The sequence below is a fragment of the Gymnodraco acuticeps genome, unplaced genomic scaffold (genome assembly GCF_902827175.1).
Source record: "Gymnodraco acuticeps unplaced genomic scaffold, fGymAcu1.1, whole genome shotgun sequence".
NCBI classification, from domain to species: domain Eukaryota; kingdom Metazoa; phylum Chordata; class Actinopteri; order Perciformes; family Bathydraconidae; genus Gymnodraco; species Gymnodraco acuticeps.
In genome coordinates this window covers 19,830-33,712 of record NW_022989961.1, presented here as the reverse complement: position 1 = coordinate 33,712, position 13,883 = coordinate 19,830, and the positions used below count along the sequence as shown (strand labels likewise).

The window sequence follows — 13,883 nt, the reverse complement described above, 5'->3', positions numbered from 1 at the left end:
TTTTGACCTTCTTATTCTGTATCAAATTATTTATAATTTGTGTACTGTTGCACAACTTTTGTGAATTTGTGCATCAAATAAAAACACCAAGTCAAAAACAAGGAGTGACAGATGTGGACAGAAAGTGAGTACAAACAGGAGACCAGCGAAGAAGAAATCCACCAAACTCCCAGCAGGCTCGTCCACTCAGGGGTTGGTTAATTCACTAGACCCACGAGAACTTTAACTGTGTGTGAGCGTGTCTCTGAGTGTGTGAATAGACCTCTGTGTGGAACCACAGAGGCAGTTGGTCATGTTTATATCCTTGTTTTTGGCCTGGGTGAGTGTGTACACATCGGCATGTCTGTGCTTGTGAAGGTGTAGCCATACCAGGGAAGTGTTGCTAAGATTCAGTGTGCGTATCTGAGGACAGAACATTTCAATAAAAAACTCATTCACATGAAAGTGTTGTGACCCTAGATTTTATGGAACATTTGAACTTGGTGTGTGTTTGTGTGCGGTGTGTGTGGGAGGGGTAGGCTAATCCTAAATCCGTACCCGTGGTGGTGGGAGGACTGTGGTCACATCTGGACTCAGTTTCTCCTGTTTTCTTTTGCTCCCCTCGCCAGTGGCCACTTCACCTGTTCCCTTTTACCCCTCTCACACTTTTTCCCCTCCATCTCTGCCCCTCTTCCTTTAAAATAACTGACGAAAATCTTTCCTGGTGTCCACTTATATGTTGAAGTGTGTGTGTGTGTGTGTGTGTGTGTGTGTGTGTGTGGTGTGTGTGTGTGTGTGTGTGTTGTGTGTGTGTGTGTGTGTGTTGTGTGTGTGTGTGTGTGTGCATATAGTAATCCTACCTGCTGTTTGAGCTGATGAACCAGACCATCCTTCTCCCGCTTCAGAGCTGCCACCTCGTCCTGGGTTTTCTTCTTCTTGGAGGAGGAGAGCTCCAGCAGGGCGATGTTGGCGTCTTTCTCACTGATGGCTGCCAGCAGCGCCTCTTGCCTACACAGAGAACAATCGTTTGGTTAGCAAGACTACAAACCTTTTTATTTTATTTAATTAAAGCCACACTTGGTGATAATGCACAAGTTGAGCAATAATTGCAATATGAAATAGTTGCAATAGGACACATACATTATGGTTTCAATGCCGTTTTAGACATTTTTTGCAAAAAATATATTGCCGAAAATTACGAGACACCTTTTTTTCCAAATCTGTTTTGTGTAAGTTATCCAGAGGATGTTCCCATTACATTTCTAAATGAAAACTTTATGAGCATAATTCCAATCACTTCACTGGTATTGGTGTGGAGACAGGAATCCCGGAGATAGATGTCTCTAAATCCGGACAAAAGAAAACTAATACTAATTTGGGTATACTTTAATGTCATGGTGAACCCATGGTGTGTCAACAAGTGGAGCAATATCCTCTTTATTGGGCGCTACTTTGTGATTTAGAACGATAAAATAGTTACAAAAGTATGGAGCTCCCTGTGGTCAAGTACGACGCACACCATGCAATCAAGATGTTTCCACATTGTCTATATGCCATATAGATCCTCATGATAAACCCTCCTTCATATTGTCTTTAACTGATTCATTTTACAACAGTTTTATACACACATATAAATGTCTCTCACTCTGCTTGCATACAGGTATTACTCTCTAGTCCTTGTCTGTCTTTAGAAAATATCAAGCTGCTGTTTCTAGATCACGATGCTGGAGTGATTTAAAAATATGTTTAAAGGGGTCCAATTGAGCTTTTTGGGGATTTCCCTTTGCTGTAGTGTGTTACAGTATATAGGTTTCTGTGCATGTCAATGGTCTGGCATTGCAGACAATTACACGGTTTCTCTTTCGGCCTGTCACACGAACAGATACAGCGGTGCAGAGAGGAATGCAGTGATGAGAGTGTCTAAATCAAGACAGATTGCACGTTTGGACTCTGTGAAGACCCACAGATTCTTTGGTCAACCTCACTGACCAAACTGTCAGTGTACAAGTGTCCCATCATGCATCTGGACACAGCATTCCTGTCAGGAGCAGAGGCTGAGGGAGTGGAGACTGGGTAGAGTGATTTCCCGGGCCAGTCTGCTAAAATACTTTTCAGACATGTGAATATGGAAGCACAGTTTTGAGATATTTTTTACCGATATGTTTATGAATTTATAATATTATGTTTCAACACGCCCATAGTCATCCAAAATGCTCCTTCTCTTCATTACAGTGTTGAAAAATGCAACACTTTGAACTAGCTCTCGGACTAAATATAATCCGGGAATCATTTTCTTTCTTACAGATTCTGAAACCCTGAAACACTTTCACAGATTTTCCCTTTCTTTTTTCACACAAACTGTCATTGGTTCACACACACGTACACACCCAAACACAGGAAGGCTAATGGAACATTAGTCTTGTAAAGCTAACAGTGCGTCTAGTTTTATATCATATCTGAGAGTAACCTGCCAGCACACAGCGCTTATAAACCCCGGTGATAAAATGATATTTATTCCAGATGCACTCGTCTCATTCTGGGCCTCTCTAGGGCTTTCCCTACATCTCTTCAACACACAAACGCACTTAAAATAATCTCTGTTTGGCCAGAGCTAAACACATGCTTATGACAAGTGCTAGTTGTGGCTACTGCTGTTACGATGTGAACATTAAAATCTGTTTCAAGTGTAGCTCTCTTTTGCCAAATCTTTAGATAATTCTGCCGTCAGAGGGCACTTAAAAACACAGTATGCTCTCAGTTGGCTGGCAATGTGTCCTTACCCTTTCTTAACTGAAAATAACAAAGACAATGTAGCCAGCAGTGTGCAGAGGAAAGGCTCCCAGCGGACACGCAGCCTCAGATCTGTTACTTTACTTTCAAGTATTATGGAGGGCACAGTAGGATAAAGGAAGGTCTTCAAAGTAAAAGCTTATTTATCTGTTATGCTACGCACGAAATTCTTTATTATTCCGCCGGGTTATTTTGCGCCTCTTCTCCTCGCACATTGAACATCGCAGAAACTTCGTTCAAACATCAAAACGTTCGGCTCGGTCGGGAATCGATGGCTATTACTTTTATCATTCATAACTTTCATAATTCCAGAGATACATCTCATAATTCATCACATTTTTAACATGGAAGTCAATGGAGAAACTCTTCAGACTTCAACAATCTTCATGCAACTTCAACTGCTAACTGCTCCTTCTTCAACTGCTAACTGCTCCTTCATACAGTACTTCCAACTTTAAAATGTTACACATCTTTCTGACATTATTCGTGTAACAAAACTTTTAAATCTGATTCTTACTTTTAGAGATATTAAACATTGTTCAGACCTTGGTAAAGAGGCCTTCTTCAGATTTTAGAGTGTGTGATGTCACTGCTAGTGGAGGACAGATTTAATTTTGCCTTCATATTTTCTTTTAAATTTGCCATAATTCCCAAACCCTACATTCCTGAGACATAATTTTTCATGACAAACGTAGGAAAACATCTCGTAGCTTGAAAGATAAAAAAAAATTAAGCAAAAATAATTAAACAAAATGCCTCTTGGGGGCATGAAGTGACAAAAACTTTCGACATGTCTCCATTAAACTCCATTGTAAGTTCAGCCTCATTTTCCCCACCACAGCAGCCTTTAACCTTTAGTTAATCTGCCAAAAAGGCCACATTATTAACCCGAAAGTACACAAAAAGTACACTTCAGATGCTCAAGTTCCTTGACATGCTTCACGCTTTGAAATTTCGCCGATATCTGTTACGGTTCTTCAACAAAACGTTCACATGTAAGAGGTTTATCTCTCATTCAGAACAATGAAAATGCTTTCCTCTCACTGATCACCATGGAAACCTTTGATCTCTGGACACGTTGTTAGCTCAAATATAAACACCTGTGTCATGAAACACGATGATAACTATGTGAGTTAATCTTTCAAATACAAGGTTGCTTGTTTGATTCAAGCTCTTGTAGTCAATATGTCAAGGTATTTATCCCTAACATTTTATCAGCTAACTAATGACACACACTCAGAGGACCTTTATAAATGTTTTAAGTACTGCACATCTTTAAACATGACTCTTATAAATCACTTTTAAAACCAGCGATGCACTCCAGTGTCAGCTTTTCTAAAATAGAAACTTCAATGTTCACATCTTTCTAAATGATTCTACTTTTCAATGACCTACAAATAATCCTAATAATAATCCCATTTTCAATCTTCCAACTGTTCATATTTTTTGGTCAATTAACAAACCTGTTACAAATGTGTTGTTCAACACATTTGAGCCTTTGCCACATTATTTTAATCACCATGGAAACCTTTGATCTCTGGACACGTCGTTAGCTCAAATATAAACACCTGTGTCATAGAACACGATGAAGTCATAACTCCAACTGACATGCTCAGAGCAGCAGACTTCAGATAATGGTTAATGGTCCTGCCCTCAATAGCTCTACATCAATTCATATGCCGTTTCCATGGAAATGCATCCCTCGCCATAAAACACGATGTCGCTGTAGATCCAATGGACACGGTCCGGTCGTCCCACAATCTTCACCTGTATATCACCTCTCCATGCCTCAACAGCTCTACGTCAAATCTGACATCTCACCATATGCCGTTTCCATGGAAACGCATCCCTCGCCATAAAACACAATGTTGTCGTAACGCCTATGAAAAGGGTCAAAACAGCACCACACTTCAGATAATGGTTAACGGTCCAGCCCTCAACAGCTCTACGTCAATTATGTGGTTTCATCATATGCCGTTTCCATGGAAACACATCCCTCGCTATTAGGGGTGTAACGGTAAACCGAAGGGCCCGTACCGAAATTATTCGGTACGGGCCCTTCGGTTCGGTACAGGTGTGTACCGAAGTGTACCGAACGAATATAACGTTAAATGTAAAATATTGAGAATGTGAACAACTTTTTGGAAGTAATCTCAGGTGCTGCGTCACAGCATTCAGAGTAATTTGCTCACATTGGGTTCAACGCGTCATAGAGCGACCAAGTCATTTCATTGGACGAGAGGCATACTATGAGAGCTGGTCACAGGGATGCGTTCAAATGTAGTCAGTAATTTGAGGAACTGTCGAAATGGCGAACGCAGATAAAGTTGAGCTCGAAAATCCTCCAGCATCATTGAAGTCTCCGGTTTGGGAACATTTTGGTTTCGCAGTTACGTACAAGGAGGATGACGGACAAAGACAGGTGGACCGAACCAAAGCTGTTTGTCGGCATTGTTCAACTAAAATTGGTTACGTGGCTGGCAATACATCAAACTTGCACACTCATTTGAAAAGGCATCACCCGAACGTGAATATCACCAGTACCAAAAGAAAAAAGACTGAAGTGCAAACCCAACTCCCGCTAGCATGTAAGCCTCCACCACTCGCAAAAAGTTCAGACCGAGCCAAAGCTATTACAAACGCCAAATATCCTTATGTTGCCATGTTAGCAACGCGCTACTTGGCTGTATCTGCTACCTCTGTCCCTAGCGAGAGGGTGTTCTCCACAGCAGGAGACATTGTTAGTGCCAGCAGATCTGCCCTTTCGGCAAGCAATGTGGACAAGTTAATTTTTCTTTAAAAAAACATGAAAATACAATGACAAGCAAGTCATAATGTCAAACTGGCTGCTTAGGTACTAGTACAGTACAGTTCAAATACAGATTATTTCAGTTCATCGAAATACTGCACCTTAATGTTTATTTTATTATATTTTGTATTTATTTGAGTGAATATTCACAGTTTAATAATCATTAAAAACCCAAAACTAATAGTTTATGTTTTGTGAGTACTAGTACAGTAAAGTTCAAATACAGATTATTTCAGTTCATCGAAATGCTGCACCTTAATGTTTATTTTATTATATTTTGTATTTATTTGAGTGAATACATTATTCACAGTTTGATAATAATTAAAAAATATATATATATATTTTATGTTTTGTGATAATTTTTTCTGCTGTACCGAAAACGTACCGAACCGTGACCTAAAAACCGAGGTACGTACCGAACCGAAATGTTTGTGAACCGTTACACCCCTACTCGCCATAAAAGACGATGTCGCTATAACTCCTATGAAAATGTTCAAAAAGTGCTCAAACTTCACATGTGTGCTAACAGTCCAGCTGTAAAGACATCTACGGGACATGCCGTTACGGTTTTCTCATAACTTCAGTGAAAATGCTCCAAATGGCCCAAAACTTCACAGGTTTGGTAACGATGCAGCCATCAACGCATCTAAGCGTATTATGGGATGTCATCAAATGCCGTTGGCATGGCGACAGATCATTCACCATCAAGTTAGTTCAAGAGTTTGCAGTTAAAATATTCTGCTGCTTTTCCAAGTCTTTTTACGTTCTTTTCTTCTCTCATCACACATTCAAGCCCCCAGTGTTCATGTATCATTTCAATCTAAATTCTTCACTGTCTTCTTACACATTACATTTCAGCATAGCAGTTTAGCGTCAGCTTTTCAGCACAAAGCATTCCCACTAGCAATTTCTCCAGGAGTTGCATTCTCTAGTTAAAAATATGTTATAGCTTCATGGTTTCATATTTTGACAACAACTTTGGTATTCTTCACACTTTGTTGCACTTGACACTCTAGAGATTTGTCAATTATTTGTGACCCGTCACTTTATTCTTCCACTGTTCAGATCTGCTTTCAGCTAGGCTCAATAAAAAAAAGTACTGGATTGTGTGCGGGAAAATATAAAGGTGGCTCAAGAGGAGAAGGAGAACTTTGATACTGAACAATTGAGAAAAATACCCTAATCACATTCAATACACTCATTTAAATAAAGATAAATTCCACAATATCTGTGCATGACAGCTACAGTATGCTTTAGGTCAGTCAGATCGCGGTTATGACGGAAATACAGTTGTTGAGATATGGTTAAAGTTAGGGAACAAAACAAATTGGTAAGTGTTATTGTACTTGTGGTAGGAGATGCACATTTCAGCCACTCCAACACTTACTTTAGCTCTCACTAAACATTGGCGTTGGACTTTAATTATGAGGTTCATGTGTGCAAAACATTCCAATAATTCCCGGGAAGTTTTTCAAACAAACCTCCTGTACTGGTTTTGATAATATAAAATGCCTTATAAGGGTACCCGGAAACTGTGAGTTTCCTATGTGTTTGTAAAAGACGCATCTACAACAATTGCAAATACTTTTTGATAAACTAAAAGTAGTCTAGTTTCCATTTAGGTTATATTCACTTCCCACTTCCTTTTAGACTCTCTCACATATTCTCTATCCTAGCCCCCCACCCCCATATCTCTTTCTCCACCTCTCCTCCCGTCCTCCTTTATCTCCCCCTCCCATCCTCCTTTATCTCCCCACCTCCTCCGTCTGTTAAGGAGAGGCATTCTTTCCGTCGTTCGGCGGTCGTGTGCCATGATGTCATCGCCGCGGCGACAAGGCAGACAGTAAGCAGATACATGCAGACGCACCAGGCACCTGACCCCAACCCCAACACTAAGACACACACACACACACACACACACACACACACACACACACACACACACACACACACACACACACACACACACACCACACACACACACACACACACACACACACACACACACACACACACACACACACACACACGCACATACATGGAGGCTCTCTCCTTCCTAAAACCACTTAAGGCCCCTCACATTATCAGAAACACTAATGCCTGGTCTTAGATCACTCACATATTTCTACACACACACATACACATACTCAAACACACACTCCAAACAGCTTCCTGTGTGTTGCATTATCTCTTTCATGCTGTCACCCTCTACTGCAATCTACAGTGTGTGTGTGTGTGTGTGTGTGTGTGTGTGTGTGTGTGTGTGTGTGTGTGTGTGTGTGTGGTGACAGATGCATGTCTGTGTTTATGACAGCATGTCCTTCTGTTTGTCCATGTGCTCATAAGGATGTACCATATGTATTTCGGTGTGTGTGAATGTTAACAAGTTGTCTGTGTGTATTGAAAGTTATCTACAGTGCATGTATGTGTAAGAGTGAAGAGTGTGTGTGTGAAGTAGATTCAGTCCAGTATGACATAGGCCAGTCCCTGTCTAAGACAAACACAGAGCTATTTTAGAAATAATCCCCTCTCTCTGCTCTGTGTTTCCGAGTGAACAAAGCAGCTCTCATTGTCTCTGTGACAGTCCGCTCTGGTACACAGGAGGCTGCGTGTAGACTCATAGTTTTCTCTTTAGAACTGTAGGACATGCTGTGTGTCAAACTCCACCTCATCTCTGTGTAAGGACGTTTCCCTCCACATGTTCTACTTCAGAGAACCTCACATCTCCTCATATTAAAGTCTCTGCACTGGCTATCTTTGAGCCTCAGAATTGATTTTCAAATAATGTATTTGTTTTTTCAAAGGTTCAAAGGTTTTATTCTTCAGCTGCAGTGTAGTTGTGCAATGCAAATCTTGGGTCACAGGTTCCTCTTAAAGGTTTTATCAGATTTGCTTTAAACCAATGCACCCTGTAGAACCATCAAGTCTTCTGGAACCTTTTATTCAAGGGAAAGCAAAGAACCACCGTGAGGCGTCATTTTATCATCACGGCCCACAATTGTGTAACAGCCTCCCAGAGGACCTGAGGGGCAGCAGAGAGCATTCATTCTGAAGACCCTCCTTTTACATTTGACTTTAAATAGAACTGTATGCATGAAATTGTAATTATTTTTGTATTCTTGTTTTATTCAGTCATGTGTATATTAACCTTTAAGTGAATTCCTTTTTTTAAAGTGATGTGTTTCTTGTTATTTACGTATAAGCTGGGAAGTGGGGGTTGTTCTTTTTCTATTTGGTTTGTGAAGCACTTTGTGTGACCTTCTGTGTATGAAGTGCTAAATAAAGTTTGATTTTATTTTATTCTAACTGATATGAAAAACTGTAGGCCTTAAGACTTACTGTTCTGAAAGTCTAAAAGAAAAGGAGAGGAAGATATGTGAGGACACACACACACAACATCAAAGCAGAGACAGCCAATAAAGCCTTGGTTTATAGTAGAGCATTTTCTGCTGCTCCCTCCCTCTCAGCTGCAAAAGCACCAACACAAAGTTCCACTTCACTAGATCATAACAGAAGTCATTAGAGAGAATGATCGACACCTACCGCAGTTGTTAAGTTTGAAACTGCTCTCCACAGCTACATTAAGCCAAACACATGAAAGGGATGATAGCAGGGTGAAAATGGAGAATAATGATAAAATGATTTTTGGGAATTACAGTCAAGATGAGGCTTTTATCCAACGCCAAAAAACAAACTTTGTTTGGAAAGAATACTTGTTTATTAAGACTGAAAGTGATAATCATATTGTCAGGACAGCAGCCAGGTCCTGATGTGATAGAAACTGTTTTTTAAAAAAAAATCTTTGACTACTCCGATTAAAGTAGCTCACAGTATAATGTACGAAAACACACTGAGACCAGCAGGATTTTTGGAGATCTTTTTTGAAAGCTGTGTGTGCGTGTGTGTGTCTTAAACTATAGTGGAAGTGGGTCAGACACACTGGATATGAATGATTTAGTGTGAAAGGAGAAGACGGGATGAGAGAGCATCAAGAGAGAATGGGAAAACGTGAGAGAGTGTTAGGAAAATAGGTTAAAGCTGGTGCATAGGATAAGTGTGTGTGTGTGTGTGTGTGAGAAAGGGAGAGAAAAGCTCCCCTCAAGGAGCTGTTGTACATCAGAGAGGCTTAAAGAAAGACAGCAAGAGAGCTTACACACACACACAGAAAGAAACAGCACTGACAGGGAAGGGAATAAAATAACTGGAGGATTTGGAGGGAAAACAAATCAAAGAGACATGAAGGGGGAGAAAGAGTAGCGGGATGGGGAGGCAGAGAGACAGAGGGGGGAGAAAGAGAGGAGGGCAGGTGGGACTGCATGACAGAATGAGGATCTGTTCTTGACACACACACACACACACACACACACACACACACACACACACACACACACACACACACACACACACACACACACACACACACACACACACACACACACACACACACACACACACACACACACACACGCACACACACTCTCTCTCTCTTTCTCTGTCTCACACACATTTAAAAACACACACTGTGACTAATAAGAAAGGTGTAAAAATGCATTATCCATGGTCGACGGGGTTTGCTCTTTCCATAGGACCACACACGGAGAAGTGTGACTAAAGATGCAGCTTTTCTCTTCACTGTGGTTCTTTACAGTAAATCAATTTCTGCAGAAAGACATCTGCTAACAATCACTCCAGTCACAGGATGGGACACCTGCGACTCCCACATGTCTTTGGAAGACGATTTCTGAAACCAGTTTTGCTTTATTTGACAATGTGAGAGTGACAAACGTGTTTCTGTCAATGTGCTGTATTTAGAGAGGCTACCTGTGTTACGGCTATTTTCCACTGCGTGATGCTGCTCTGAAAAGTGAATGGAGACTAAATGGGGTCCTATTATGCTCATTTTCATGTTCATATCAGTATGTAGTGTCTCTACTGGGACACGTCTCCATGCTTTAATGTTCAAAAAGCTCTTTATTGTTCTCATACTGCCTGTGCTGCAGCACCTTTTTTCACCCTCTGTCTGAAACCAGAGCCCAGTGTGCTCTGATTGGTTAGCTGGCCGGCTCTGCTGTGATTGGTCAACCGCTTAGAGATGTCCCACCCCTTAGACTATCACGTACAATGTTTTGAAGCGCTAGCTAATAGAAGCGCGATTGTTACGTAGTGATGTCACTGGGTTACAGAAGTAACAATTTCATTTTATGCATTTTGACTTTATCAATAAATACTTTCCTACATCAGGTTTAAAAGTGTTTTGGGAAGTCTCTAAATTGAAAAGTAACCTACTGGTGACAATGATTTGCATTATCTTTTTGTAATTTTAAGAGCTTGATAGAATTCAAATGAATGACTTCACTATCATAGTTTTACTGAAACAAAATCCACTGTGATTCATTTCATCTGGTACGTTTATGTGCTGAGTTTCTTTGTTCATCACTTATTTTCAATACTTAAATGCCTCACTGTGAGCCAGGAAAGTTTTCAAATGGAAACACATTGTGTAAATTATAGTTGTGCAGTCATTTATAACCATGATTATACTGTTGATGTCAGAGCGTCAGGTTTAAATCTGTTTATTTCTCTCTCCAGCTAATGTCTTACTTTCTCTTCAGAGTATGTTAAACAAGCCAGTCTGTCAGTAGCATGTCCTCCTGTCTGTTTACTTAAGTTTATTACTCCCAGAATACATAATGTCATTGTTTGGCACCTATAATGTACAATCAGAAGCTTTGGAGAAAAGAAAAACATGTTTTGTTTTCGACTTTTTGATTAGTTTCCCTCTTTAATTGCTGTTAAACGATGTGTTCCCGGCCTGGCACTCACAACCTGTAATCGTCTGAGGAAAACTGGCCAGTTGAGGTTTGCCGCATCATTTTCTCCTTTATCTGCTCTTTCTCTCCACTTGTTTCCTTTTGTTCTGATGTGTTTGGTTCTCTTTCATCCTTCAGAACATGTCCTCTCTTGTTCTAGGCTCTTTGTGCTTGTTTTAAATCCCCTCTTTTTATTCAGCTGAATTCAGAGTGCTTCATTGGTGTGAGGGTTGCAAATGGCAGTAAGAGTAGAGAATTACAATAAAATAGAGTCAGGACAATAAGAAGGAGACTTTATCTTATATTCAGCTGGTATTTGAATACGACTTCTAACCGGAGCACTGCTTTTATTGCTTCTATTTCCCCCGATTCAATCTCTCCCTCAGTCTCTCTCAAGGGAGAAGGAGAAATCTAAAAGGAAAGAGGAGGACAGCTAGACTTGGAGAGAAAAGGGCAAAAAAGGCAAGTACAGAGAGCGCAAGAAGAAAAAAACACGCCGGGGAGCGAGGCGCCCTGATTTGGAGCTTGTAAGACTAAGTGTCAAACGGCGTGCCCCTTGTTGTCATGCTAAGCCCTCAACATTTCTGTCACACACACAAAAACACACACATACATGTAGACTTTGACACACTGTGGATTAATGTCATTGCTGGGGGATCAAAGAGCATGTCTCCGGCACCTGTTTGGTGTGCTGCCATAAGAATGAGTACATGCATTTGTGTAGGAGGATTTATTTTCATGCATGCATGTGTGTTTTTGTGTGTGTGTTTGTGTGTACCTCCAAGCATTCCTCTCAGAGTTAAAGCTAAGAAGTCATGCTGTCTTATATGGTTATAAGTGACTCTGTGTGAATGTGTGTGTGTTTTATATCCGAAGGCATCATGCAGTTCTTACATTAGTGTTATTGTGTGTCTGTGTGTGCACTGAATCAACTGAAATGTTTACTTTAACTTAATGTATTATGTATATGTCAACAGATTTCACATAACTGTATTAGGTTAGTTGAAAGCACAAATATTAAGTTAAAGTACAAAATATTAGGTTCATCTTAATATTATTGCTGTCGACTAACCTAATACAGTTTGTCCAGTATGTGTGTGTGTGTGTGTGTGTGTGTGTGTGTGTGTGTGTGTGTGTGTGTGTGTGTGTGTGTGTGTGTGTGTGTGTGTGTGTGTGTGTGTGTGTGTGTGTGTGTGTGTGTGTGTGTGTGTTTAAAACAGCTTGTCATATTGTTAGCTATGGCTTTCCGGCTGTTAGTGGCTGAGCTGTCGTTACATAAAAAAAAGAGCTTTGACTACATGTTCACAAAGTGACACAAAACAAACCCCCACACACACACACACACACACACACACACACACACACACACACACACACACACACACACACACACACCACACACACACACACACACACACACACACACACACACACCATCGATTAGTTTTAGTGTTCAGTGGCAACAGGGAAGACACAGACAGAGAAATACAGCCGGGCTGCCGGACTGAAATCAGGCGGTAATGATGATTCCAGACAGATGTAGGCCCAGAGAGGCTAGATGGAGAGAGGCAGCAAGGATGTAAAAAATAAGAGAGAGAAGAAGAGGGGTAGAAGTAGAGAGGGGAGAAGGGATGGAGGAAGATGGATATAGGGAGGCTGGGTGAGAGACAAAACACAGAACAGAGCAGCAAAGGAGAGATACATTGAATTTATAGTGTTCACCTTGAGGCATCAGCTGAGCTCTCTGCAGGAGGCTGAAGAAACCTGGAGCTTCAGCAGACTCTTTACAGTCTAATTGTACATGTGGTGCACACAGCAGCGTTTGTGTGTACACACACTCAAATTCTGCTTATTGTAGATGCTAAAAACACTAAAAGCTCCCTTTTCATATTCTTTAAGGCAAACAGAAGATCCTGTCACAGTAAATCCAAATACATTTTGTAATTTGAAATGAACTGCTGACTTGTCACAGCCGCAGGCAGCCTCCCCCTCACAGGGAAAACAACCCAAACTGCATATTTAGTTTCCCTGAAGCAAACAGAAGTAAAGGGATCGCTGGGTAGCCAGTTGCTGTGAGCTTTGACCATTTGAATTGCTAAAAGAATGATCAACAGCAGGGTCTTTTCATTGTGATGCTTTGGGGTTTTCTTTTGTAATAATAAGACTTTTTAAGCACCATTAACTATATCTCCACGCTGTTATATGCCACAACTGAATTCTGAGTGTAAGGCTCATATAAAACCGTATATGCATTCTTCTTCTCTAGTGAATCAATGCATAAGAAGACCGCTGGGTGAAGCAGGGGAGTTGGACATACCATAAGTGGTTATAGATTTAATACACACTGTAGTCTGAAGGATTGATGGATGAGCGGAAGCAGCGAGGCAGACGGAGAGGAGGTAATATCATTTTTCTGGATATCACACAGTTTCGTTGGCCTGGCTCAGTTATTGTTGGACAGCTGTCTTTCTCCTTTTCTCCTCTTTGCTTTCCCC

The 13,883-nt window shown here is 40.8% G+C and overlaps 1 protein-coding gene across 1 annotated transcript in view; it reads right to left on the bottom strand.

The window, feature by feature from the left end:
* LOC117542865 (ELKS/Rab6-interacting/CAST family member 1-like) overlaps window positions 1-13,883 on the bottom strand; it is a gene marked incomplete at its 5' end in the record, with an annotated part of 67,110 nt that overhangs the window by 40,000 nt on the left and 13,227 nt on the right. The window contains 1 exon segment of the mRNA XM_034210750.1: window positions 840-987. Within this exon segment, the coding sequence (XP_034066641.1) occupies window positions 840-987 (148 nt within the window).